The sequence below is a fragment of the Magnolia sinica genome, chromosome 2 (genome assembly GCF_029962835.1).
Source record: "Magnolia sinica isolate HGM2019 chromosome 2, MsV1, whole genome shotgun sequence".
NCBI classification, from domain to species: domain Eukaryota; kingdom Viridiplantae; phylum Streptophyta; class Magnoliopsida; order Magnoliales; family Magnoliaceae; genus Magnolia; species Magnolia sinica.
In genome coordinates, this window is record NC_080574.1 from 22,963,114 (window position 1) to 22,988,638 (window position 25,525).

The 25,525-nt window shown below is 39.2% G+C and overlaps 2 protein-coding genes across 5 annotated transcripts in view; both read left to right on the top strand.

Moving 5' to 3' along the window:
• The window catches only part of LOC131236643 (ferric reduction oxidase 6-like), a 42,321-nt gene extending 40,020 nt beyond the window's left edge, over positions 1-2,301 (top strand). For 2 of the 3 annotated variants that reach the window (XM_058233952.1, XM_058233953.1), the window contains exon 8: positions 314-653. In XM_058233952.1, the coding sequence (XP_058089935.1) occupies positions 314-638 (325 nt within the window). In that variant the 3' untranslated portion in view covers positions 639-653. The other variant, XM_058233954.1, reaches the window with a different exon arrangement.
• Positions 2,302-16,627: 14,326 nt separating this feature from the next.
• LOC131236644 (ferric reduction oxidase 6-like) lies at positions 16,628-24,484 on the top strand. Of its 2 annotated transcripts, none has more exons than XM_058233956.1 (10): positions 16,628-16,652; positions 17,263-17,497; positions 17,826-17,916; positions 18,658-18,855; positions 19,068-19,302; positions 20,749-21,076; positions 21,926-22,166; positions 22,310-22,565; positions 22,939-23,377; positions 24,086-24,484. In XM_058233956.1, the coding sequence occupies exons 2-10, from the start codon at positions 17,305-17,307 to the stop codon at positions 24,253-24,255; spliced, it is 2,151 nt and encodes a 716-aa protein (XP_058089939.1). In that variant the 5' UTR covers positions 16,628-16,652; positions 17,263-17,304; the 3' UTR covers positions 24,256-24,484. The 2 variants fall into 2 exon arrangements, with proteins under 2 accessions (XP_058089939.1, XP_058089938.1); XM_058233955.1 differs by having other exon boundaries at positions 16,628-16,649; positions 17,260-17,497.
• The last annotated feature ends 1,041 nt before the right edge of the window (positions 24,485-25,525 follow it).

Sequence of the window (25,525 nt, forward strand, 5' to 3'; positions counted from 1 at the left end):
TAGAAGTTTGCAACTGTTGCAATGCTTTCTTGCAAATTGAAAGAATTTTCTTGAAGCTGCACAAAAAAAAAAAAAAAAACAGTGGAGAAATCTTTTTTGGCTTTGATACCGTTACTTAGAATGGAAATGAAGCCTACTGAATACTCACATAAAAAATAGAAATTTCCTTATATTGTTATGAGACCTATTTAAATTATTCGCAAAACTATTACATGAGATGTAGAAAACCCAAGATGTTGAGAATTATGCAAGTCTTTCACCGCATTCATTTTGATAGATAAACTGACAACCTCAACGATTTCTTCTCTCTTAGGTATGAAAACCTTATTTTGGTAGCTGGAGGCATTGGGATTTCGCCTTTTCTGGCTATCTTGAAAGACATCCTGCTCCGGATTAGGGAGAAGAAACCATGTCTACCGAAAAAAGTAGTGATCATTTGGGCTGTGAAAAGATCCAAGGAGCTTTATCTTCTATCCATGATCAATGCACAATCCCTCTGTCCATCTTTTTCCATTAAACTGCATTTAGAGATTCAAACTTACGTCACTCAAGAACAAGGACCTGTTTTGGTATATATGGACTTCCCATCACTATATGAATTTCTTCAATGTGCTACAAATACTTTGAGGCCTCAATAAACAGAATCTGAAATCTCTGCTTCTCAATTGCAGGACGTTCCCCAAAGCATGGACTGCTCCTCTTTCCACAATAAAAATAGAAGTCACATTTCCGGTTTGGTCGCTACGGGGAATAACATATGGTCTGGATTTTATTTTTCCTTGTCGACAGTTGGATTTTTTGTCTACTTGACTCTGATGAAAGCATTTTATATAAAACCATTCAAAATAACAAGTTGGTGGTTTCAAGGCCTTCTATTCATTGTATGCATGGTTGCAAGCATCGTCACATTCGGAGCTCTTGTGGTCTACTTGTGGCACCATTGGGAGAAAAGGGTTTCGAGCTCCGAGAAATTTAGCGATGACAGTGAGGAGAGTGGCTTGACACGTTACAATGAGCCGAAGTTGCAGATTGGCCTGTGCAATACAAATCTTGATAGATTAAGCACTACACAATACGGATGCCGACCGAACATACAAGGTAACTATAAAACCTACATTAACTGTCTTTTTCAAGAAATCATGAACTTGAAAAATAGTCCTTGATCATTTGGAATACCCATTTGGCTTATGATTAGATTTTCATAGCTAGATAGACAACCTCTGTTTGAAGTATCACTTCAACTGATGATGCATAACTGAGAGAGCTTGCCCCTGTTGAATTGAAACAAATCCCATCCCCGAAAATTGGCTAATGTATGTGTTTGTTAGATATTTTCTCATCTACACATGCCATGGACAGAAAATCTCATCAGGTGGGCCACCCATGTATGAGAAAGCAGCAATTAAGGAGTGACAGTGATCCACATTCAATGTACATACACAGTGGGGCCTACTTCATGACCCAAACAGTATCAGGCTACTACATATACATGGCGGGGCCCACCTAATGTGGCAGATTTGGGAAGAATAGAATGCAGATGGCTAATCTTTCGACTAGCTGTAGTCAGGCCTTTTGTCACCAAAATCCCAACCATTGACTATGGGGGAATTCTTGTCTCAAGGTGGGATTTTCCAAAACACTAATATCCTCGGAGTTGAATACGTTCATTGCATATCAGATACTTCAATGAGTAGACTTAAGGAATTCCCATCTGCTACTTTAGCCTCATCATCTCCACCCAGACAAAAAAACAAAAAAAAAACACTTGGAATTTAAGCATCTGATTAGGAAAATTTTATATTTCTATTTTTAAATAGTTTCAAAATGATCAATGAATCAAGATCCGTCTCAAATTTCCAAACTCTTTTCAGAGATCTTCAACTCCATCTCAGACCGTTGGGGGAACAACGATGTCGGCGTCATTGTATGCGGCCCACCAAGCCTTCAATCTAGTGTTGCTGCAGTGTGCAGATCCCGAAACATATGGGGCAGACGAGACCAACCAATCTTCCACTTCAACATGCACAGCTTTGATCTGTAGTCAGCACCTCTTATCATGTACATTTACAAATAAAGGTCATATATAACTCATTCGAATCTTCAAATTCAGTATTGAAATTGGCATGAACCGTCCACCACCATGGCAGTTATCGTAAGTTGTAATTTATCAGAAGTGTATCATTACAAGCTATGTAGATGGTTTGTATTTAGAGAATTCTGTAAGAATATCAGTATCTCGTGTTCTTTGAACTGCCTCTGAACATGTTTCATCACATTCTGGAATCAGCCAGCTTGTTTTCACCATATTGTTATTAGTTAACTGTTTTCTAATTCAACTGTGGACCATCTGGCCCAGCTTTACAAGGGTGTTTGGATGTCCCTTGCATTGCAAAGTGGGACTGCACGGGACAACTTTCCAACAGATCAACAATCATTGTTTGGCGCTCTGAAACACAATGAATGGTGATTTGGAGTGTGAAAGGCAGAAAACAAAATATTCCTCCTGGGAAACCATCACCCCTCCATAATGTGAATGTCCATCGCGATTTGGGGTATGTCCAAACAGACTGAAATCTTCTACAACACACCCAAGCTCTGTGGGGGCCACCAAGTTGTATATCTGAAGTCCACTCCATCCATCAGCTTAGAACCTTATGGCCATCCTAATTGAAAAAATCAATCTGATAAAAGATCTCAGATTGGCTACACCAAAGAAAACAGTGCAAAACTGTGCCTAAAACCTCTTGAGTTTTGATTTTTGTATATTTCTCTTCATCCTTGTGAATCACCTCTAAGTTCACTCCGTTTGAAGCATCACTTCTCCAGCTGTGAATAACTGAAAGAACTTTCTCCTGTAGAATTCAAACAAATTCCCCGTCATTGATTACACAGTCTTCTTCGAAGGAGAAATCCAATGGCCACTTATGAGAGTAGCCTCCAGAATTCTACTCTCTGAACATAAATCCTTGTATGTGCATGTGCAATTTTCACTCATCTATGCATGCCATGGCCTACAAATGGCATCAGGTGGGCCACCCATGTACGAAAAAGCAACAATTAAAGAGAGTGACAATGATCCACATTTGGCATATATGTGGTGTTAGATTTTTTTGAAATATAGTGGAATTTAAAAGTTTTTCAAAAGCTTAGATCATGTGATTAACCCTATCAATGTCATTTTGATAATCTCAAGTTTCTAAGACAACAAAAGCATGGAAATTAAAAAAATGGTAGTTACCGTTGTTGATCTTCCAATATTGGAAGTCTTTTCCTGATCTATCCCAAATGAAGAGGAGCAGAGCCACATGTCAGCATTGGAATAGGGCGGGCCAAATGCAAGAGCCGTCCATGTGGGAGACCTTGTAATGCAAAGGAGGGAGAGACACACTCTCTCCCTCTCTTTGTTCTCTCAAGGTGATGCCCTTAGCATGCTTGGAAGTCCAACTGCTCTCTATTGTATATGTTATCTTCCTCTAAGATAAGATCTATTTATAAAGATAAACTAAAGTTTTATGAAAATTACATCATTTATCCACCACCCAACAAACTTCAATATGGCTTACTGCATTAAAAGTTATTGATCTTGTCTTAACCATGCACCCCAACTGTTCAAATTCTTCCACTAACCATGGCCAACATTTTCAGCTAATATCTCATGCCGGCCTAAAATATGGATCATTGTATATTAACCATTAGATGTTCATCAAGTTTAATTGTAAACAAATCAACGACTAAAGCTAAAATTTAATGGTGAGGTGTCTCAAAACCCTAAGTTGTCAGCCCCCTTCTCGATCCTTCTTCCTAACGTTCTCTGTCTACCTCTCATACTCTTGTTCATCTCTCCTTCTCGTTGCTTCCCCTATTTCACATTGGCCCTCACGCATATCAATCCTCTCTCTTGGTTTTAGATGTGCATACATGGGTGGATCACATTTTTATATAACAGATTGGAAGGTTAATCTTGTGTCCTTTTCAACTGCCTTTGAAAATACCCCATCAGGTTTTGGAATGAGCCGTCTTCACTAGAGCTAGGCACGGGACGTCTCGACTCGACAAACTCGAACCATCTGACTTGTTCATACCCAACTCGACTCGAATTGAGTGGGTGAGTCAATCCGAACCGAGTACACTTTGTCCAATCCGAGCTCAAACCGAGTCGAGTTCGGGTCACCCAGTAACTCGACTCGACCCGAAATCTGACTCGGTGCTTACTCGACTCGATCCAAAACCCGACTCGTACATTAAAAAATAAAAACCTAGATTTGACATTTCAGATCTGAGATTGTGTGTAGCTGATGGAGAGGCTACAATTCCGGCAAGTGCACATAGGTTCTCAACTGTGATTTCAGCCCGCGGATACCCGCCGCACCCGACCCGACTCGGTGCTGACTCGACCCGACGCAGTACATGTGACCGGGTCGGACTCGGACCGGGTTAGTCCAGGCCATACCCAGACTCTGATCAGGTCAGGCATACTAGACTTGGTACCGAGTCGGGTCAAGTTCAGGTCAAGTCTATTTCAAAACCAAGTCGAGTCAAGTCAGCCCTAACTTGGACCAACTCGACTCCATGCCCAGCTCTAGTCTTCACTACCCTTGCTAATTAAGATTTGGATCTGCTTAATTTTTGGGACCACGTCCTAAAATGAACTGGAAAAACTGATGGACAGCATGGATATATGACAGATCATCAAGGTGGCCCCAGGGTAAGGATAACAGCTACTAAGATGTTACTCGAAAAACACCAAATCCACTCCCACAAGGAGCTCATTGGTTGTCGCTTCTCAATAATACACATCCTTGCTCACAAAACACGCCTATTTTCTCTCAAGATATATTGTGTGTTATACCGGCCAACTTTTAATGTATGGAACTTCTTAGGCCCCATCATGACTTGTGTGTCAGATCCACATCATCCATCAAATTTTTAGATATTCTAGAGCGTGAGTCCTAACATAAGGCTGGCCATATTCTTGCTGGATTGTTGAAAAGGCTGGCCTTATTCTCGTGACAGACTCATCTGCTCTCCTTGTGTGCTACATTGCACTCACACCCACCCTCGGCACGGAGTTCTTTTAGTTGAATTCGGATTTTTCTTGTTTGACAATTAGACTAGTTATGTTCTTTGGAGTTTCTTTACTGCCTGGGTTGGTTGGTTTCCTCACCCATGGCTTATTGCTCTTCTACTCTCTATATAGAAAACGACCAAAACTCATTGTTTTCTCGGAGCATGTCATGAACGATGCAGTAGGTAATTTTTGCTTTTTGTATTATTATATATTATTATTATTAGACACGGAATTTTCTATTTGGGGTCATTTAGATGCCCGTAAACTCCTTAAGTTGTAAAGGGATTATAAGTAATCTAATTAAGGAGCTCTTTGGATGCATGCATTTGCCTGTAAAGGCTTTATAGGCTGTAAATAGAGTTGGGCATGTCTGACCCGATCCGGTGGATCCGACCAAATTCGAACCGAACCGATGGCCTGGATCAATGCGGATCGAGTAGGGCTATTCAGATCCGATAGTTTTTCGGATTAAGTTCGAATCGTGGTCAATCCGGACCGATCCGATCTGAATGGATCCGATTCGATCCGATCCGACCCGATCCGCACAATGTTCATTCAACACTATTTAATGTAATGTTGTCCACTTGAGATTAGGATATACCTCATTTTTACTTTAATATCATAAAATGATCTAGAAAAATAGATGGACGACATTGATGAAATAAAGACATCATGCTGGGGTCCACAGAGCACCGACTATCCACCATTAGCTGGTGGAAGGAGGAGTAGTCAATCCCTCTGCTATGCTCAAGGCTTGAGGTGCATCGAGCACCGAGCTACACATAGCAGGGGAATAGGTTCTATGTCGTCCAGCTCATGGGAACTTCCCGTAAGGTCGAGCTATGTGGGCCCCACCGTGATGTATATTGAACATCAACACCATGCATTTGATGGGTCCCCTTTAAATTATGGGATATCCCAAAAATCAGCCATATATGGAACTCAGGTGGGCCATACCATCTAAAATCATGTGAAGACATTCCTAAAACATATAAAAGCACTTGGTGGGGCCCACCTAAAATTTGGATGCATCTGAAACTTGGTCTGACCCCTCATCCAAGTGGGACACACATAATGGATGGTTTACAAATCACCTCGGTGGGCCCAAAAAATAATCATGATGTTTTAATGGGAGGGTAACTGTAACCCCTCTGGCAGGTGTACGTAAGCAGACTGGCAAGTGTACCATGCACCATGCCAACTGCAACTGGTGTATTGACATAAGCAAGTTCTGTGGGTCCCATCATGAGGTATGTGTTATATCCAAACCGTCCATCCATTTAGCGGGCTCATCTTAAGGCTTGAGCCGAAAAATAAGACAGATCCAAAGATCAAGTGGACCACACTGCAAAAAGCAATGGGGGTTGAACGTCTACCATTGAAACGGAGGATTTGATTCGAACCGTACCCAACCCGATCCGACTCAGTTTCCCTAACCGAGTCGGACTCAGTTTGGGTCAGGCTAGTAGTGCGACAGATCAGATCGAGTCAAAGGACCCAGACTCGGTCCCGGATCGGATTGAGTTCGGTCAGGGCATTGAAAGTTTCGGACCGAGTCAAGTTGGATTCAATCCGATCCAACTAGACTCGATGCCCACCTCTAGCTGTAAACAGATTATAGCATTTAGCTATAAATAGATTATAGCGTTTAGTTATAATGCAGGGATGAACATGATGAGGTTGATCACCGTCTTCCTCAAGGATAACTACTCCGAATCCACGGAGCTTCTCTGGACTCCTCACAGAGACTTCTCGAATCCACAAAGAAAGAAAGCAAGAAGAATAGAAATAAATTCTAATAAATTCATAGTTTGATAGATGATTCAAATAAACAAGTTCACAACCTTTTAAATAGGGATACCAAGCAATATAAGAAAAATCAGAAACAAACTACAACTAAAACTCCTAGAATTCGGAACTTATTATTTAGAGATGGTTGTGATGTCTACTAGTGCGCAAGGTTTTCGGCCAAAATAGTAAGTGTCCTATTTGGCTTCACTAAGCTGTTCTCCTAATTATTCCAAGCTCTTTTCGCATTGGGTGCAACTCCTAAAGCCCAACGGATGAAGAGTTATAATTAAACTTAAACTTATTATTTATAGTAAAAACGGAATTAAAATAGGGAAACGACCATTGATATGGGGGTATTTCACAAATCCGGCTTGCGCAACCTGGCATATCAGGTAGGGTGGCTGAAGTAGCTCGTTCTACCCCCAAAATCATATATTTTACGCCCTATAACTCATTTCGGATTGTGAGATACGCCTGATCTAAGGCCTGACGGTCTGGATCACTTCTGTCGTCAATCGAACCTTTTCTGATTTATCTTGGCCATGAAACTGTCCGCGACCCGCCCTACATCAAGTTGTAATCTGAAACCTGATATTGAAAAAAAAAAAAAAAACGTCATATTTCAAATTACAAGTAAAGTCTTTACGTATAAAAATGCATTATACATGTTAGAACATAATACTTATTATACAACAAATTAATTCTTTCAAAGTAAGGATTTTAATGCCTATTTTAGTGGGCTTCATGTATTATGATATCTTTTAAGAAGACACATAAACTAATTATTTCAAATATATTAATGACTATTTTCTACCATTGATGGCATTCGGATAATTTTCAAATTCAGCTAAATTGGCATCATCACAAATTAATGGAAAACAAGAGAAATCAATTATCTTAGTTGGAGATCCTTTTGTGGTTAAAATTAAATAGAATAATATTAAAACAAATCAAACGGGTTTGTTAAGTTTTTATTGTTCTTTTCCACCTTCATCATTTGAGATTTTCAATCAAACCAACATGAGAACATGTTAAAAAAATCTAATCCTTCGAGCAATTATCTTATTGAAATGTATCTTTTGTGTCAGTACATTATTATAGGATGTAAGCTATTATACTCTTTTCATCAATTCAACCTTATAATTAATTCATGGATTGGCTGCTATATAGGGACTTGTGGATGAGTTTCGCATACCCAAATGAGAAAATTGAAATTCGATAGAATTCATACCATCATAGGAGGTTCCCCAACGAAATGTTTGCTTTGGTTCTGTCATTCGGACTTTAATCACAGTATTAAGAAGCCTAAAAGCACAATCATGGTGATATGGGGCTGGTAAGTATAGTCACTAGATTCGAGCATATTCTTTAAACTTAAGGGAGTCCTTTCATAATATATAAGAGACGTTCGTAATTAATGCATGTTTGACATACATGCTTAAATGGTAAGATGGCAATGCTGCCACATTTCGATTTTGGCTATTTACTACATATTTAGTTCAGTTTTGTATTCAAGCCAACTGAGCATCCAAACACACCCAAAATGATATTTAGTTTGGTTTTATAGTTAGGCCAATCTTTTGAATTTTATGAATGAGATTCTTATTAAATAATCATGTGATTTTTTTTGCATGACTATCGTTGTAACAAATTTATTTTATTAAAAAAAAAAAACTAACTTACTAACTAACAAACAAACAAATCTAATGCTATTTTTCTTTGCGGAAATTTTAGCGATGGATCAAATCCGTCATAAATTTTTGAATAAGTATGACAATCCATCGCTGATCTTGGGAGAAGCAATGGTCCCGTATCCGTCGCCAAATTTTATGATAACAAATTAAGTGAGTTTTTCTGTAGTCCAATAACAGATTTTTAATTTTTGCAACGAATCCCATCCGTTGTTTAATTTTTGCGACGTAGCAAACAGACCGAGTCCATCATTAATTGCTATTTTGCCATAATATGGGTACGATGGCCTTTAAGAGTTTATATATATATATATATATATATATATATATATATATATATATATATATATATATATATATATATATATATATATATATATATAAACTCCACTCTACTCGATCTGGCCTTGTTTTCAAACAAGCTGATCATATAAAACTTGGCTGACCTCGAATCGCTGTTCAAGATAAGTCAAATCATGATAGATGGAGCCAATCAGAGCAAACTTTGTGAGCTAACTCAAGTGGTTACAACTCTACATGAGACAATTGTAGTGTTTTAAAGGTTTGAGTTGTACAAGTGGGGCCTATCGTTTGGAGATCCAGACCATTGATGACAAGCCTACCATGGATGAACTCCTGTTAGGAGGACACAACCCAAAAAAAACAGGACCATCCAAACTCATGCAGTCCACACCACTTGGAACACCCATAAAAAAAGGACCATCCAAACTCAAGTAGACCACACCACTTGAAACAACGGGCATGGCAACTCCCACCATTTAAACTTTCCCGTGGCTCACCTAAGTTTTATAGTCGGCTGATATTTTGTTTTTCCCTTCATCCTAGTCGACTCACCTTATGAACGGGTGTACGGCATATAAATATCAAGTTGGATAGGAAGGATTTTTACTCTTGCTCGGGTGGTACACTCTTAGGAGTTTCAGCAATCGGTCAAGGGTTCGAGTATCCATAGGTCGTGGTATCCCACTACGGCCTGAGTGTGTGGAGGTGTGTGTGCGTACGTTAAAATAAAAAATAAAAATAAAACAAAAAAACAAAAAAGTTGGACCCAGGAAGATTTCAATGTTGGGCGTTTCAAATCCCTCTGTTCCCTGAGGTGTGGCCCACGTGAGCAGGGGATTCCGGTTCGAACGGATGAGTGAGACGTGCCACTTGCAAGTCTTTATGACAATTGACGAGGCAGCTTGCCCCGCTCTTTACGCACTTCCTTCAGCGAATGCTAAGTACTCTTGTTCGCATGAGAATGACAGAGTGCTTCTCGGAATAAGTATCAGATTTACATATGATTACAAAATCTGATCCGTTGATCAGAGAAGTATTGGTGTGAATATTCCTTCATATGAAAATCATTCTCTCAACAGTTGAATCACATTTGTACTAGGAAAGAAATTACAGACGGTCAATGTTCAACGTGATTTTTTGAATGATGTCATAAAAATACCGGCCCTGGTTTTAAATAAAAGCACGGTGATGCTAGAATCGTATCGATGAATGGCCAGGATCTCTTCTGCAAAGCCCTCTCTTTGTCTCTGGCAACAGAATAAGCTTAGTATGACACGGCATTCATTTGGAGTGATTTGACCATTCATTACTTAGGCTAGATTAGAGGTCAATGTTAACATCAGCTGTGTGGTTACTTATAATATGTTAGGTTACACGGTAACACCCAACTACCGAAAAGTATGGGGTGTTACAGAGAAAGATTAGAGAGTTGAACAGTACCTTGGCATATGATTCTGCGCTTGTTTCCATCACCAAAAGTAACTGAGCCGTCGTTTACTTCTTTGAAGTTGGTGAATATTGCTTCGTCACCTGTCATATGTCTTGAACATCCACTATCCAGGTACCATTTTGAATAACTAGTGGTTTTGAAGGTTATCCGGGTAACAAGACATGTAACCTTTGGAACCCATTTCATTATGGTTCTAGGTTTAGGAGTTTCATTAGATTTTCTCTGTTTCTGAGAGTTGGAATTTCTCCCCTTTCTATTTACTCAAATTCCATCTGAGTTGGATTTTAAAAGCTCCTTAAGTAAGTCTACTATTTTTTTAATTAAAGGAAGTTTGTTATATCTTTGATTTCTATAGCTGATGGCATTAAAATTAATCTTAGAAATTTGAAATGGTTTTAGATTTTTGAAATCATTTCAACCATAATTTCTCAAATTCTTACCTTAAGAGTTTGAGGATTCTCCTTTTATAAATATAGGAGATAAATTCTTGTTTTTCTAAGAATTATCTTTAATATAACCCAAACTCAATTTGTCACCACATTTTCTGGATGAGGTTAACAGTTTTTCCAGTTTTGGGTCTCTGTAGGCATATCTCCAAGTATCCTTAGAACTCAAAAGAAAAGAAACTTCGAGTTTTAAATTCTCATTTTCAATTCTGAGTTTTTCTAACTCTGAAGTTTTGAAATTTAAGTTTAGTTTAGTTTTTTCAAAACAATTTGAAAGATGAAATTTTTCTAAAACATTGTTTTCAAGTTCTTCTTTTAACTTAAGATATTTTTCTTTTCGAATTTTTAGTTTAACATCAATTTTGCAACTTTTGTTGTATAAGCCATTGTAGGCGTCTTAAAGATCATCTTCACTCTCATTTTCAGGGTAACTTTTGAGATTTTCATAATCAGATAAGTTACAGTTATCTGAGGAGGTGACTCTGGCTATAGTCATCAGGGCTTTTATATCATTTGTATTTTCTTGTTCTGATTCATCAGACTCAGAAGAACTTTCAAAGCCAGATGATTCATCCCAAGTAGCTATCATGCCCTTTCTTTTTTACTTATCCCTTTTATGACATTTATTCGTCAAGTGCTCATATTTATGACAGTTGAAACATTAACTATCCTTTATAGATTTCGAAGATTTAGATTTTCATTTTCTTTTGTTAGATGGTTTTTGAAAATCTAATTTTTTCTTGTTTTTGAAATTTCTGTAAAATTTCTTAGCAAGTAATGCCATATCGTCTTATTTATCTTCAACATCAGAATTAACACAATTTTCTTTTGAAACAGATTTAGACGATTTAAGAGCAATGGACTTACCTTTAAGAGCTTTAAAAATTAACTCATACGTTTGGAGAGAACCAACTAACTCCTCAACCTTCATATAATCAGTATCTCTTAATTCATGAATGGTAGTGTTATATTAGAATTGAATCTCTCAGGAATAGATTACAATATTTTTGCACAGACCTTGCTTTCTAGGATTCCATCTCCTAGACCTTACGTGGAATTTACTATATCATTTAGTTTCGTATAAAAGACCATGAAAGTTTATAATTTTCTTCTATACAAATTTCCTCAAATCTAGTAGTGAAGATTTAAACTTTTGATTTCTTGACTATATAAGTTCCTTCATGTGTCATTTTAAGAATGTCTTAAGCTTATTTGGCTATATCACATGAAATAATTCTCTTGAATTCATCAGGTAATAGAGCATAAGTCATGGCATTTAAGGCCTTAGCATTAGCACTGTTTTCGCTTTTCTGAGCTGCAGTTCATAAAAAGAATGCAGTTTCTCTTATAGATTTAGTTCCACCACTGCCTAATACTTCAGTCATATGAGGTTTCCATTTGGTTACAGTGGCTTGTCACATACTTTCATCTAAGGATTTTAGAAAAATTCTCATTCTGGCTTTCCAATATGCATAGTTAGAGTCATCAAAAGGCGATGGCCTAGTAATAGACAAGCTATCGAAATTTGACATTATGAAAGCTATAGATCTTTTAAATTAAGGAAATTAATCCAAAAATAAATAAAAATGAGCAACTTAACTTTGATACCATTTAAAAAAGGTGAGCTTAACAGTCCTAGAGGGGAGGGGGGAATAGGACTATGCCAAATAAAAATTAAAGTGCTGAAATAATAAATAAATTAGAAAACTCAATCGCACTAGTATTGAAAAATTGATTCAAACTAGCTCGTAGGACAACCTACACCCAAAACAAAGTTTAGGTAGGACAACCTTATTTCACGAACGATCATAAGGATCAAGATCTCAAACCAAGCAAGAGAAAATAAAGCTATTTATTACAAACATTCACCACTTTTGCATAAATAAAATTACAACTATTCTCCACAAATACAAAAAGTAAACATTCATCATAACACCAAGAGTTATAGTGGTTCGGTGTGTACAACAACTATTCTGAAACAGTCATACCTGCTCCACTCTCAATAATCATTATCCACGTGATATTGGCTTTCATTATAAACAAGGTTTTCACAAGGTTACCTTAAAATCTGATACAGTTGTAATTTTAAAGGGCTATCACAAAAAAAAAAAAAAAAAAAAAAAAAACTCCTCACTGAGATTTTTTGACTATCTTAGAAAAACCAACAGATGAAATTTTCTGACTATCTCAATAAAACCAAAATACAAAAGATAAAATATACTTCTATTTATCTTAAAGACGTATCTCTTAATGTATCCTATATAACCACTTCTCTTGAAGTAGATTGTTCAATGTCTAGTGATATAAATAACGGTTTTAGGTTCTAGATTGATTTTAAATAGATTCAAACCAACTGATACTTGTTTGAATTCCTCAAGATCTTAAATAAGAGTATCTACTCTCTTTATAGAATAAGATTCATAAAATAGGAGATCTATAAATTAAAACCAAAAAGTTATTAAAGAAATATTTAAAATATCATGCAATAGCTTGACAATAATGAGGACTTCTCTCTCTTGATGAAGGCTTTAATCAACTTGAATTGGTAATTTTAGATTAAGAGAAGACCTCTATTTATAGGCTGAAAAGTTGTTGCTTCGACTCGTCTAAGACATTCTTCGACTCATCTAAGGTCTAACAAATTTTCAAATTTTGAGCACGATCGGATAAAACAGAACTTCGACTGGTCGAAGGCCCTGCTCGACTGGTCGAGGGCCCTATTCGATTGGTCGAGCATGTGCTTCAACTGGTCGAGGGTGCCAGATTTTAGTTGCAGGACTTCGAGTTGAGTAACCCTCGACTGGTCGAAGGCCTCTCTTCGACTGGTCAAAGAAGTAACGGAAAAATCCTTTTCTTTTTTTTTTTAGTTTAAACTTGAACTGGTTGAAGATTTCTTAAACTAGTCAAGCCACAGCTTAGACTAGTCGAACCTAAGCTTAGATTAGTCGAAATATAGCCTAACATAAGTATAAAAACTCATATAAGTTTGTATCTTGAAAGAACTTAAGCCTAAGGTCTTTCTAGGGTTTGTTATACCTGAAAAGAATGAACATTGAAGTAAATAAGATGATTGAACTTCATAAAACTTGTTCTTCTACTTGATTCTTCAATAGAATTTGTAGTTGAAGATGGAGCTTTATCTTCTAGTCGAAGTGTAGTAGAACTTGAACTCACTCATCTTGAATTTAGTAAAGCTTGAACTTTCCATCTTGATCTATTTCATGACTTGAATTTCAGTAGAGTCTTGAACTTAATAGATTTTGAACTATCTTGACTTGAAGTAAGGTCTTGAACTTTCCATCTTGATCCACATTAGACGGACTACTTCATAAGCTATTTTTGTTTAAACGAAATTTGACAAATAAATACGTGTTTTATTCAATATAGCACTTACATAGACCATTGACAACAAGCCTACTATAGATGAAATGATGTTAGGAGGACACAATCCAAAAAACAGGACCGTCCAAACTCAAGTAGACCACACCACTTGAAACACCCACAAAACAGGACCATCCAAACTCAAGTAGACCATACCGCTTGAAACACGGAGGATGACAACTCCTGCCATTTAAATTTTCCCGAGGCTCACCTAATTTTTATAGCCGGCTGATATTTTGTTTTTTCCCTTCATCCTGGGCGACTCACCTTATGAACGAGTGGGCGGCATGTAAATATCAAGTTGGACCCATGAAGGTTTCAATAGTGGACGTCTCAAATCCCTCTGTTCCCTGAGGTGTGGCGCACGTGAGTTGGATAGGCATGATTTTTTTATCACATCGTAACATGAACTGTACTAATTTGAAGGACGGAATGGATGCGACACGTGCACTTCACGGTAGGCCCCACATTTTTATTTTTTTTTGGCACCAGCTCCCTGCTACAGGTGTTGCCGGGGATGCCGGTTCGAACGGATGCGTGATACGTGTCACGTGCCTGGTCGCTGACTTGTAAGTCTTTATGACAATTGACAAGGCGGCTTGCCCCCTTCTTAACGCACTTCCTTAAGTGAATGCTAAGTATTCTTGTTCGCATCAGAATGACAGAGTGCTTCTCGGAATAAGTATCATATTTACATATGATTACAAAATCTGATCTGTTGATCAGAGAAGTATTGGTTTGAATATTCCTTCATACGAAAATCATTCTCTCAATTGATGGACCACATTTGTACCAGGAAAGAAATTACCGACGGTCCAAGTTCAATGTGATCTTTTGAATGATGTCATAAAAATACCGGCCCTGGTTTTAAATAAAAGCGTGGTGATATGCTAGAATCGTACCGACGAATGGCCAGGATCTCTTCCGCAAAGCCCTCTGTATGTCTCTGGCAACAGAATAGGCTAGTATGACACGGCATTCTTTGGAGTGATTTGACCAATGTGAATGGCTTCATCATGGTCGCTACATAAAGTTCCCGGGTAGGTATTTGATACTCCGGCATAGTGCGACACTTCATACACGAGCAATTGACTCAAACTAAATGGACTCAATTGTAAGTGCTTATCGTCTCAAGTCACAGTCTCAAAATCAGATTGGCTGAATAATCCTAACTTCTTGATCATTCAGATTTATTTTTCAAAATGGAGATATTTGAATATTTTTCATTCCTAACCGTCCAATAAACTGTCCATGGCCTGATAATAAAATAAGCGTAATTTTGGCCCATGATGCATGTAATCTGGAATTTATATTTACTTGTACTCTACCTGTGTAATTTCTAAGTAATTGTTAAGTGCCTGCGTATCATCCATCACACTCTGCCAGAGTATCCAAGTTTTTCTCAAAGTTATATGCAGTGCGTTTATCGCGATACACGAAAATATTCTAGGTAATCGGGACCGTTCATCTTCTTAGACACCATGTGGATGAGTTCAAGACCAAAATCGCACAACTTGGACCGTCCAATGGTCGTCATTTATACTTGGTTGAATGTAGGCTTTTTCTCTCACCATTAATTTTTCGGACCACAGGATCGGATGGTAGGATTCCTTATTTTCGTGACACTGACTCTAGAAAGAGAGAGGCACGGCAAATCCACCATCCTTCGCCGGGAAAGTAGAAAAATCCAACACGCATAGGGACCGAAAGCTCATTGCAACTGAACTCGAGCACGTTACCGACCTTGGGAGGAATTATCCAATCCGCTACGCGCGTCTGTATACATTATACGTTTGTCACTGAGTCTGACAAGTGGGGCCCACTTCTGACCGATCCACCCATTGGTCAGTTTCCGCCCACTACAGATGGACCTTGATCCAAAAACGGGTTTCAAGATCCTAGCCACTGATCTTTGGGAATTTTTCAGTTGAACTCGGACAGCAAGAAGTATATTTATAGGCCACAAATTGAAAGGTTATGATTATCCCATTAATAAGATTTTGAACGGATGGTCCATTCGTGGTATGCTACCACCAACCAACGGTCTAGATTAACGATCCATTGACCATAGTTCTCAGAATGAAAACATGGTCGTGTATGGTGCCTTTATTCCTCACTTCTCGGAAACCTCTTTCTTCGCTTTCACACGTGCCTTCTCATATCCACTCATTTTTGTTCTCTTTCTTCACTTGCACAGCCTATTCAAATCTAGTCCCTTTAATGGTGTGATTTATTTCATCTATGCCTGTCGAAAAACCGTTTAGCAAACTCAAAGCAATCAGAGATGTTTCTCTTTTGATACGAGAGTTTGGAGCTCAGCCATGATAGCCTGAGACTTTAAACCTTCTAATCGGCGAGACTCCATCAGTAGATTCTGATAGCATCCATATCTTGGACGAATGAGGTCAGCATCTTACTTCGCTACGAATCTCAAACTCTCTTTACTCCGCAAGACTTTGATATCAAAATCCAAGAATCCGCAAGTGGTAACGAGCAGGATATCATACTTGCTGGATTGAGTTAGAATACATAAAACCCACATCCCATTTCCTATTTCTTGATATGTTTCTCTTGAATTCATGTAAGTAAGAGCTTATTCATGCATTGGAAATTCATAGCTCAAGCAGCTCCTCTATCTACCTTTGTAGCATTTTTATGTGGTATGTTGCACCCTAGTGCAATATCATTGAGAAATAAGCAATAGATGCTCCTTAACTAATTGAGAAATGATCACATATAGGCCGTCCACACCTTGAAGAGCATCTGCCATGGAAATCAAGCAAATCCGATCATTAGGTGGGCCATACATCTACATTGACTCAGACCATCAGTTGTTCATTGATATGAGTATATGGCCAGTCCAATGAGTGGATCACCCCAGGTTATCTTCATGGTGTGGCCCACCTAATAGGAAAGATATGGCTATCGAAGTCTGCTTGATGGCATCGAGCTGTTATCGACAGGCAGTTGATTTACAAATTTAATACATCAATCAACAATGGTTGTTTGTAATGATTTTCAATATAAAGAGATTATTTATTTATTTATTTTTGGCAAATTTAGTACTATGATAATGGTGAGAAGTTGAAACGGGGAAGATTAAGAGCATGTGTTTCACTTTGATTTTCGGTGTAGTGTTTCATCATCCATCGGCTAGAAGTTCCAATTGGAGAAATGGTTGCTGGCTGTGATATTGTCAAGTGGAAACCTTTGATGGTGATTTTGATGAAATGGGGACTGAAAATTGCGATGTGGGCAGTTTTCGTTTCTTGGATTGCTGTGTATTTCCTCTACCCAACTGAATCCTTGGAAGGATTTTTCTTTAAAGTTCTTATAGCTACTGGGAAGACATTTTTCGGACCAATAGGTATGTGCAACTAATGCTTTCTTCTTGGTGTGTGATAGGTAGGGCCCACTTGAACATGCCATGGTCACACAACAGGCTCATCGACCCATCGGGTGGGCCGCACTGCACCAAAAAAAAAAAAAATGGATGGTTAGAAAAATAAAAATGGTGCAAGTACACGTTCACCCTACATGTTCCGTCCACTTGGTGCTTGATTTTTGCACCATAATGGGCCCCACAGGATGAATGGCCAGATCCCACATAAGTTTGGACTGTTGTCTCTTGTGTGTCGCCAAAGAAATTTAAATTGAGGTCAAAACGACTAACATTTGTGTTTGTGAATTTGCAGGAGGCGTGCTTCTGATTTTCAGTGGCCAGATTCTCATTATTGCAATTCTAGCAGCCATATATGTAGCTGCCTTTCCTAGAGAAAATCCCAAGTAGGTCAAAAGATATCTTTATTTGAATTTATGATGTGTTTGGATGCACAATTGAATTGAATTATTAACAAACAAACAAACAAACAAAAAAAACTGACAGTGAATACATTCTTTAGTATGTGAAACAAATAGCCTTCAAATAGCTATTGGGTTGCTTCCAATCCAACTTGAGAGAGCAAAATTGCAATTTGAAACCATGGACTTGGCTCATGACTCAGCAACTCAATAGATCAACTTGGTGACTCTCAAGTCAACCAAGTGGATCATAAATATTTATTTACACTGTTGTGGGTAAAACCGAACTGGTTTATAATGTGGGAAGAACGACCAACTACGAGGAAAGTGTCTCGAAGCTGAGGTGATCAGAGGATCAGAACAAGTTTCTAGTTTGAGCTGTTAGAACACAAAGCTCGGAGACAGAACAGGCAAATCTTCCAACCCACCTAGTCGAGTTAAATCAAGGCCCAGTTTCTAGAAATCAGGACTTGTCTGGTCCAGCAGACCCTCATACTAGGCCCATCATCTTGCCCACATTGAGTCGGGCACGACCCGAGTTGACCCGCCTGGTTTGCAAACTATGGTTGCCACCCTATTAAACTTAAATTGCAGTTCAACTCGATAGTGCATCCAAACACACCTTTTTCTTATCAAGCTGTAAGTTTCTTCTTAATTGTAATGCGGATCTCATCTTCTTATGCTTTGTTGGAAATGCATAACAAGCTCAGATTGCTTTAATTCCAGGGCAAAGAAACCGAAATTTTGGAGACTCCGACTTCGGACGTTCCCAGCCCTAGTCGATGGACCCTTTGGCATTGTCTCCGCTGCAGAATTGATAGGGATAATCGTGTTTGGCACATACATTATATGGGCATTGTGTGTTTATACAGTACAAAACCATCGTTCCATATCTCGATTGCCATTGCCTTCAAAAGAAAAGAGGTAAATTTCATTCAGGATTTTTATGTCAGGGCCCATCCATGATAGAGCCTGCATGATGATCGGTTCAGATCTGCACCGATGATTATTTTTTAGCACAATAGTCTTTGTTGATCATAGGTGGGCCACTTGGAAAATAAGCATAAATCAGATCATGGCTTAGATTTTAGAATGAATTCATATCTGCTTGGATGAAATGGGATTGATTTTTGCAGTTATGAAATGCTGACACAAGTAGGGCTGCGGATAGGTTCGGTAGGATTGTTTTGTATGGGATTTCTATTTCTGCCAGTAGCAAGGGGATCCGTACTCCTGCGACTCATAGATGTCCCTGTGGAGCACGCTATCAGATACCACGTTTGGGCGGGCCATGCCATGATGTGGATCTTTACGTTGCATGCCCTTTGTTTTGTGTTCCTATGGTCACTCCAAGGACGTCTCTTACATGAGGTGAGTTTAGAACTTTGTAGTCTAGAACCTGTCTTCCGTACATGCTCACTCAAGTGTGCCAGTTCGGCAAACGTGTGTTAATCCCATCTGGTGGGCCCAAATGCATTGATGCCGTCGCCCAAGAACCAGGTTGTGTTGTGTGTCGAGTTGGGCACGGGACAACTCAACTCGCTTGACTCAACTTGTCCCACTCGTTCAAACTCAAATTGATCCAAGCTGAATGGGTGAATCGGTCCGAACCGAGTAGGCTTTGGCCAATCCAAATTCAACCCAAATCGAGTCTAAGTTACCCAGTAACTTCACCTAACTCAACCCTAAACTCAATCCGGTTAGACTCGACTTGATCCGAAACCTAACTCAACTCACATTCAAGTATATATATAATAATAATAAAACCTTAATTTCTAAGTATCTTTAACCCTACCCACTGCACCCGATCCCGACTCCAACTCGATCCCAAACTCTCTCTCTCCCTCCTTCATCTTCCTCATCTTCCAAGCCCGGCAACCACCCACCACCATCACCACCCTCCTCCTCCTCCTCCTCTCTCTCTCTCTCTCTCCCTCCTTCATCTTCCTCATCTTCCAAGCCCGGCAACCACCCACCACCATCACCACCCTCCTCCTCCTCCTCCTCTCTCTCTCTCCTATCCACTCCCCCCCTCCCTCATCTCTCAATCCGATTCGGTGCCAACTTGACCCGACTCGGTACTTTTGACCAGGTTGGACTCGGTCCAGATTAGTCAAGGCCAAATCTGAACTCGGATCGGGTCAGGCATGCTGGACTTGGTATCGAGTCAGGTCGAGTTCGGGTCAGGCCTATTTCAAAACCGGATCGAGCCGGATTAGCCTTAACTTGGTCTGACTTGACTCGATGCCCAGCTCTAGTTGTGTGTCTCCTATCACCATTCTGGATGTTGGAAATTAGTGGAGCAGCCGAGGCTTGCTGGTCCACATAATTCACTGCAGCACCCCTTCGTAAACGGTTCGATCGGATCTCTCAATGTGGTAACTAGAAAGTAGAGGGGACTTGTTTCTAGTCCCACCTGAATCTTTGCACGGTATGTGGTTTGGTAATCCAGACCATTGGTTTGTTCGCCCCCGTTGATGGACCATGCTCCCAACATCTCCCATATTGGAATGTTCTAGCCACCAATCTGGGGACCCATGACAGTTGAATGTGGACTATTTCTGTATTTCTCAAGTACCTTCAAGACACAATCCACAAACTGAATGGTTTGAATCGTCCTCCCATCAATAAGGTTTACGGGACATGGTTCATCCAGGGTGGGACACAATCACAACATACCAATGGTCTAGATCACTTGTTAGAACTAAGAACCACAAGCATTCCACAATTCCTCTCATTTGTGAATTTTCACATACTGTTCGAGGGCGGATCCCATTGCTGTTTCTCCATCAATGCTTTTGATTTTTATGTTTGCAGATATCACGGTGGCAATGTAACAATATCGCTCATCTTCCAGGAGCACTGGCCTTCGTAACGGGTCTGTTGATGTGGATCACATCATTGCATCGAGTGAGGAAACAGCGTTTCGAGCTCTTCTATTACACCCACCAGCTATATGCAGTATTCATCGTCTTCTTCGTTCTGCACGTTGGTGATTCTGTCTTCAGTTGTGCTTGTGGAGGGATACTAATCTTCCTTATCGACCGATTCTTAAGGTTTTGCCAGTCGAGAAGAACCGTCCAAGTAGTTTCTGCAACATCCCTTCCATGTGGGACAATGGAATTGGTTCTTCCCAAACCATCAAGTACTACTTCATCTTAAATTCTAATTTAATCTACATATCAGAGGGTATTTTTGTTGGGGAATTGTTTAAATCAAGCAAAGTACTCACGATCGCACAACCAAGTCCAAATAAAAATAGTCCAAATTTTATGCGAAAAAAACCATGGCACAGAGCAAAGAATATGTAGTATGAAAGCAAAGTTACAAGGGATAGAGAGTTACCAATTCGAACAAGCCTTGAATCTACCTCACAAGCCCAAACTATGACGTGACTTTGAAACCCTTAGGAATGATTTAAAAAGCCCTAGAACTCCTCTTCTCCTTCACAAATCCCGATTACACCCTATATATATAATATCATATTTTATCACAATCATAATATGAAACAAATTCCACACTTAGCAGCAACTCTGTGTGCACTCAATAAGACTTCGATGGTATAGACAGACTCACCAAAAACCTCAATGGTGTTGAACTTGCTTTGATGACATCAAGTGGAAACACTAAAACGTTTCAGCAGTTGACATGGATTTTTTGAATTTTTCCGATGGCATCGAGCACCTATCAGTGGCATCGACATCTGCTCAGTGGCATCGAGAGGTCTGTATATGGCATCGAGACCCACCCTGTTGCTTACATATTTAAGACATCAACAATAATTTTAGTCTTTTATATTAAATTATCTTGCTGCATGATAGAACTAGCTCTGATATCATATAAGAAATTGAAAAAATACAAAATAAAAGTGAAAAGTCAGATATGAAAACAAGAGAGAAAAATACTAACTTACCCAGATAGTTTCGTGACCATTTTCTTCCATTGAGTGATTGATCGAGGTAGATGTGTTCTTATTACCATCTTGGTATTTCAGATTTGCAGTACAATGCTCTCAGTTTTATCTTCCTTCAAGTGCGGGAATTGTCTCAGTTGCAATGGCATCCCTACAGCGTTTCATCGAGTCCCTTGGATGGGAAACATCACCTTTCGATTCTTATAAAGGTTCTCGGAGATTGGACAAGAAGGCTGAAAGATAATATCGAAAATTCAGAGCGGCCTAAGATAACGGCTTCTGTTGAAGGGCCATATGGGCATGAATCGATGCATCATTTAAGGTACGGCTCTTCCTCCTTTGTTCTACTGCTCTAGATAATCATGTTGAGTCAATATGAGTAGCGCCGCCGCACCAGTGCTATCAGGCGAGTCCTTTCTTTTTTTGTGAAGATAAGCTTACCCACTCGGAAATTTCTTCTGTTAGGTATGAAAACCTTGTTTTGATAGCTGGTGGTATTGGGATTTCACCTTTCTTGGCTATCTTGAGAGACATCATGCACCGGATTAGAAAGAACGAATGTTGTCCGCCGAAAAATGTATTGGTTGTTTGGGCTGTGAAGAGATCTGAGGAGATTTCTCTCCTGTCCATGGTTGATGCAGAATCTCTCTGTCCATCTTTCTCTGATAAATTGCAGTTAGATATTCAAATTTATATCACCCAAGAATCAGAACCTGGATTGGTAGGTTTGAACACCATTTATGCATTTCTCCACAACAAGAATTGCACTCGAACAGATCCACCTCTCACTTGCCATATGTTGCACATTGACGTGACCGACCAGAATCTGATCGAATGATCCTAGCCGTCTGAATTACATAAGTAATTCCCAAAACAAACAGGCCTAAGTTCAATGGGAAAAATAAAAATAAAAAAATCAACAGTTAAGATTGTTTGATCAGTTTGACATATGGGTCATGCTCAATCCACAGAGAGAACGCGATTTGAACTAATGGATTGAGGTACAAGTGAGCCAGAGAACAGTGGATGTGCGCGCTATGGCGCACTAGTTCTCACATTGTCTAATCCCCTCCCCTTCTCTTTTCTAATTTCAGGAAGATGGCAAGCTTTGCAAGAGTTTGGGCTGTTCTGCATTGCCTATTACCGACAGAAGTAGTAGTATGTCGGGTTTGGTTGGTACAGGCAGTAACATATGGTCTGGAATTTATGTCGTATCATCGATAATTGGCTTCTTAATCTTGTTGGGCTTGATGGAAGCTTTCTATATAACACCTTCCAATCCAAAATGCTGGTGGTTCAAAGGCCTTCTCTTCCTAGCATGCATGATTGCAGGCATTGTCCTGTTTGGAGGTCCAGTGATCTTCTTATGGAATCGGTGGGAAACAAGATTTTCGAGCTGCAGGGAAAGCATGAACAGCAATGACAAGAATGACCCAACACAGTATTGCGAGCGGAGAATGCAAACGGATACATTTCAATCAGATCTTGCTAGCACAACCAATCTGCACTATGGATGCAGGCCAAACTTTCAAGGTAATGATACTATACAATTCTAATTGGTAATGATGCATATTTCACTCACAAAGGTTTCTATTCTGTTGTTTTAATTTGAAGTATGACTTTTGTGAATTTGAGACAATTTGTTAAGGGCATGTTTGGATGTCACTTAAAAATGAGTTCAGCTCATTTTAGTTAACATCAATTACGTATTAGAGATAATAGTTTAGGGTGTGTTTGGTTGCACCAAATTTCATGGATCAAATTACGTATGGAGCTTGTTTGGTAATCATGAAATATCATGAAGGTTTTTTTTCTTTTTTTAAATTTTAAATTCAGCGCAACCAAACGCACCCTTAGGCACGCACCCTTTAGGCTGTGTTTGGATGCACAAGCATATGAATTCCAAACATTCAGTTTCGAACAAGTGGAACTGACAAAAAATTTACCGATTTCCTTGTATTCATGATGAGAAAGTAGCCCTCAAATTACAGATAGATTCTTTTGAAATCCAACTTGAAAGTAATGCAATTGCAATTTGGGGAATGGTTCCACAATATGAATGCTGAGGAAGGTAACCACATTTTGGTTGCTTCTGCTTCATTAGACTTATTCGTGGTTCAATGCGATCGTGTGTCCAAACACAACCTCAGCCCTTCCAACTGTCCTCCTTTCAACATTACTTTGGCTAGCTAGTGTGGCATCTGAATGAACTGCTGAATGTGTTTCTTGCTCTATTTTCAGTGATTTTCAGCTCCATTGCTGAGCATTGGGGAAAAGTCGATGTGGGTGTCGTCGCTTGCGGCCCGCCAAGCCTTCAATCAAGTGTTGCAGCAGAGTGCAGATCACGAACCATATGGGCCACATCTAATGGACCAATCTTCCACTTCAACAACCACAACTTTGAGTTATAGAAACCTTCCATTAATATATTAAAGATGAGAAACAGTAACACATCAAACGTCGGGAACGAAACATTGTGAGCACATCTAAGGTCTTGTGGCAATCATTTGAAGCTTCAAATTCGAACTTGCAGTAGGCTGATGCGGTTTGGCCTGCTTCGTTATTGCAATATCCAAATGCGATAGAATTGGCTATATTTGGGTAGTTGTTGTTAGTTGATTGTCAGCAGCAATTAGATCATTTGGAACATTTCTCATGTGAAAACTCAACAATTGTAATTTCTATATTCAACCAAGGCCTGACTCAAGCCCATCCCAAACGCAAACCATGTGATAAATGGGTCGGCTTTGAGTCCTCCTGTACCCAGTTCCAACCCGTTAAATAAATAGGTCGCTATTTCTGACTTAAGCCCTACATAGACCCGACCTGAATTTTAATCGGCTGGGTCTAAGTCCAAAATGGATGTAGAACGTGTCACAGATACATTCCTAGCATGGTTGGACCAAAAGGTGGACCATAAATTGATTATAACTTTTGATCGGGTGTCGTTACGGCGCACCAGATCGAGTATCATGAACTGAAGCAGCACGAGAACTTGAGGACGAGTTCTTTTGAAGTTAAGGGGACTGATGTAGAATAGATCGCGGACACTTTCATGCCCAAGATGGACCAGAGAAGGCCCGATTAGAGGCAGAAGTCATCAAGACCATCAGAACATTAAAACAGGCATATCTCGTAAACCGGAATGAGTTACTTGACGTACCATATATGATTTTGGGGTAGGACGAGCTACTTTAGCCAACCACCCTGGCTATGCTGGGTTGCCCACGCCGAATTTGTGAGATTCCATCATATCGACGGTCGAATTCCATATTTAGTTCTATTTTTACTATAAATAGTAAGTTTTTGTTTGATTATAATTCTTCATCCGTTGGGCTTTAGGAGTTGTGTCTAACATAAAAGGTGCTTAGAATAATTATAAGAATAGCGTGGTTAAGCCACGCAGGACACTTACTATAAATGTAATTTTACTATTTATAGTAAGTTACAAATTTTAGGGAGTTTTAGTTATAGTTTGCTTCTGATTTTTCTCTCATTGCTTAGTATCCCTATTTAAAGAGTTGTGAACTCGTTTATTTCATTCATCAATCAGTTAAATTTCGAATTTATTATAATTTATTTCTATTTTCTAGCTTTCTTTCCTCATGGATTTGAGAAGTCTTTATGAGGAGTCCAAAGAAGTTCCATAGATTTGAAGTAGTTATCCTTGAGAAAGACGGT

Excerpts from the sequence above, each read along its gene's own strand:
- LOC131236644 (XM_058233956.1), top strand. The coding sequence starts at position 17,305 with ATGGTTGCTGGCTGTGATATTGTCAAGTGGAAACCTTTGATGGTGATT. Across the intron at positions 22,566-22,938 it reads AAGAATCAGAACCTGGATTG|GAAGATGGCAAGCTTTGCAA; the intron begins GTAGGTTTGAAC and ends TTCTAATTTCAG. Across the intron at positions 23,378-24,085 it reads ATGCAGGCCAAACTTTCAAG|TGATTTTCAGCTCCATTGCT; the intron begins GTAATGATACTA and ends CTCTATTTTCAG.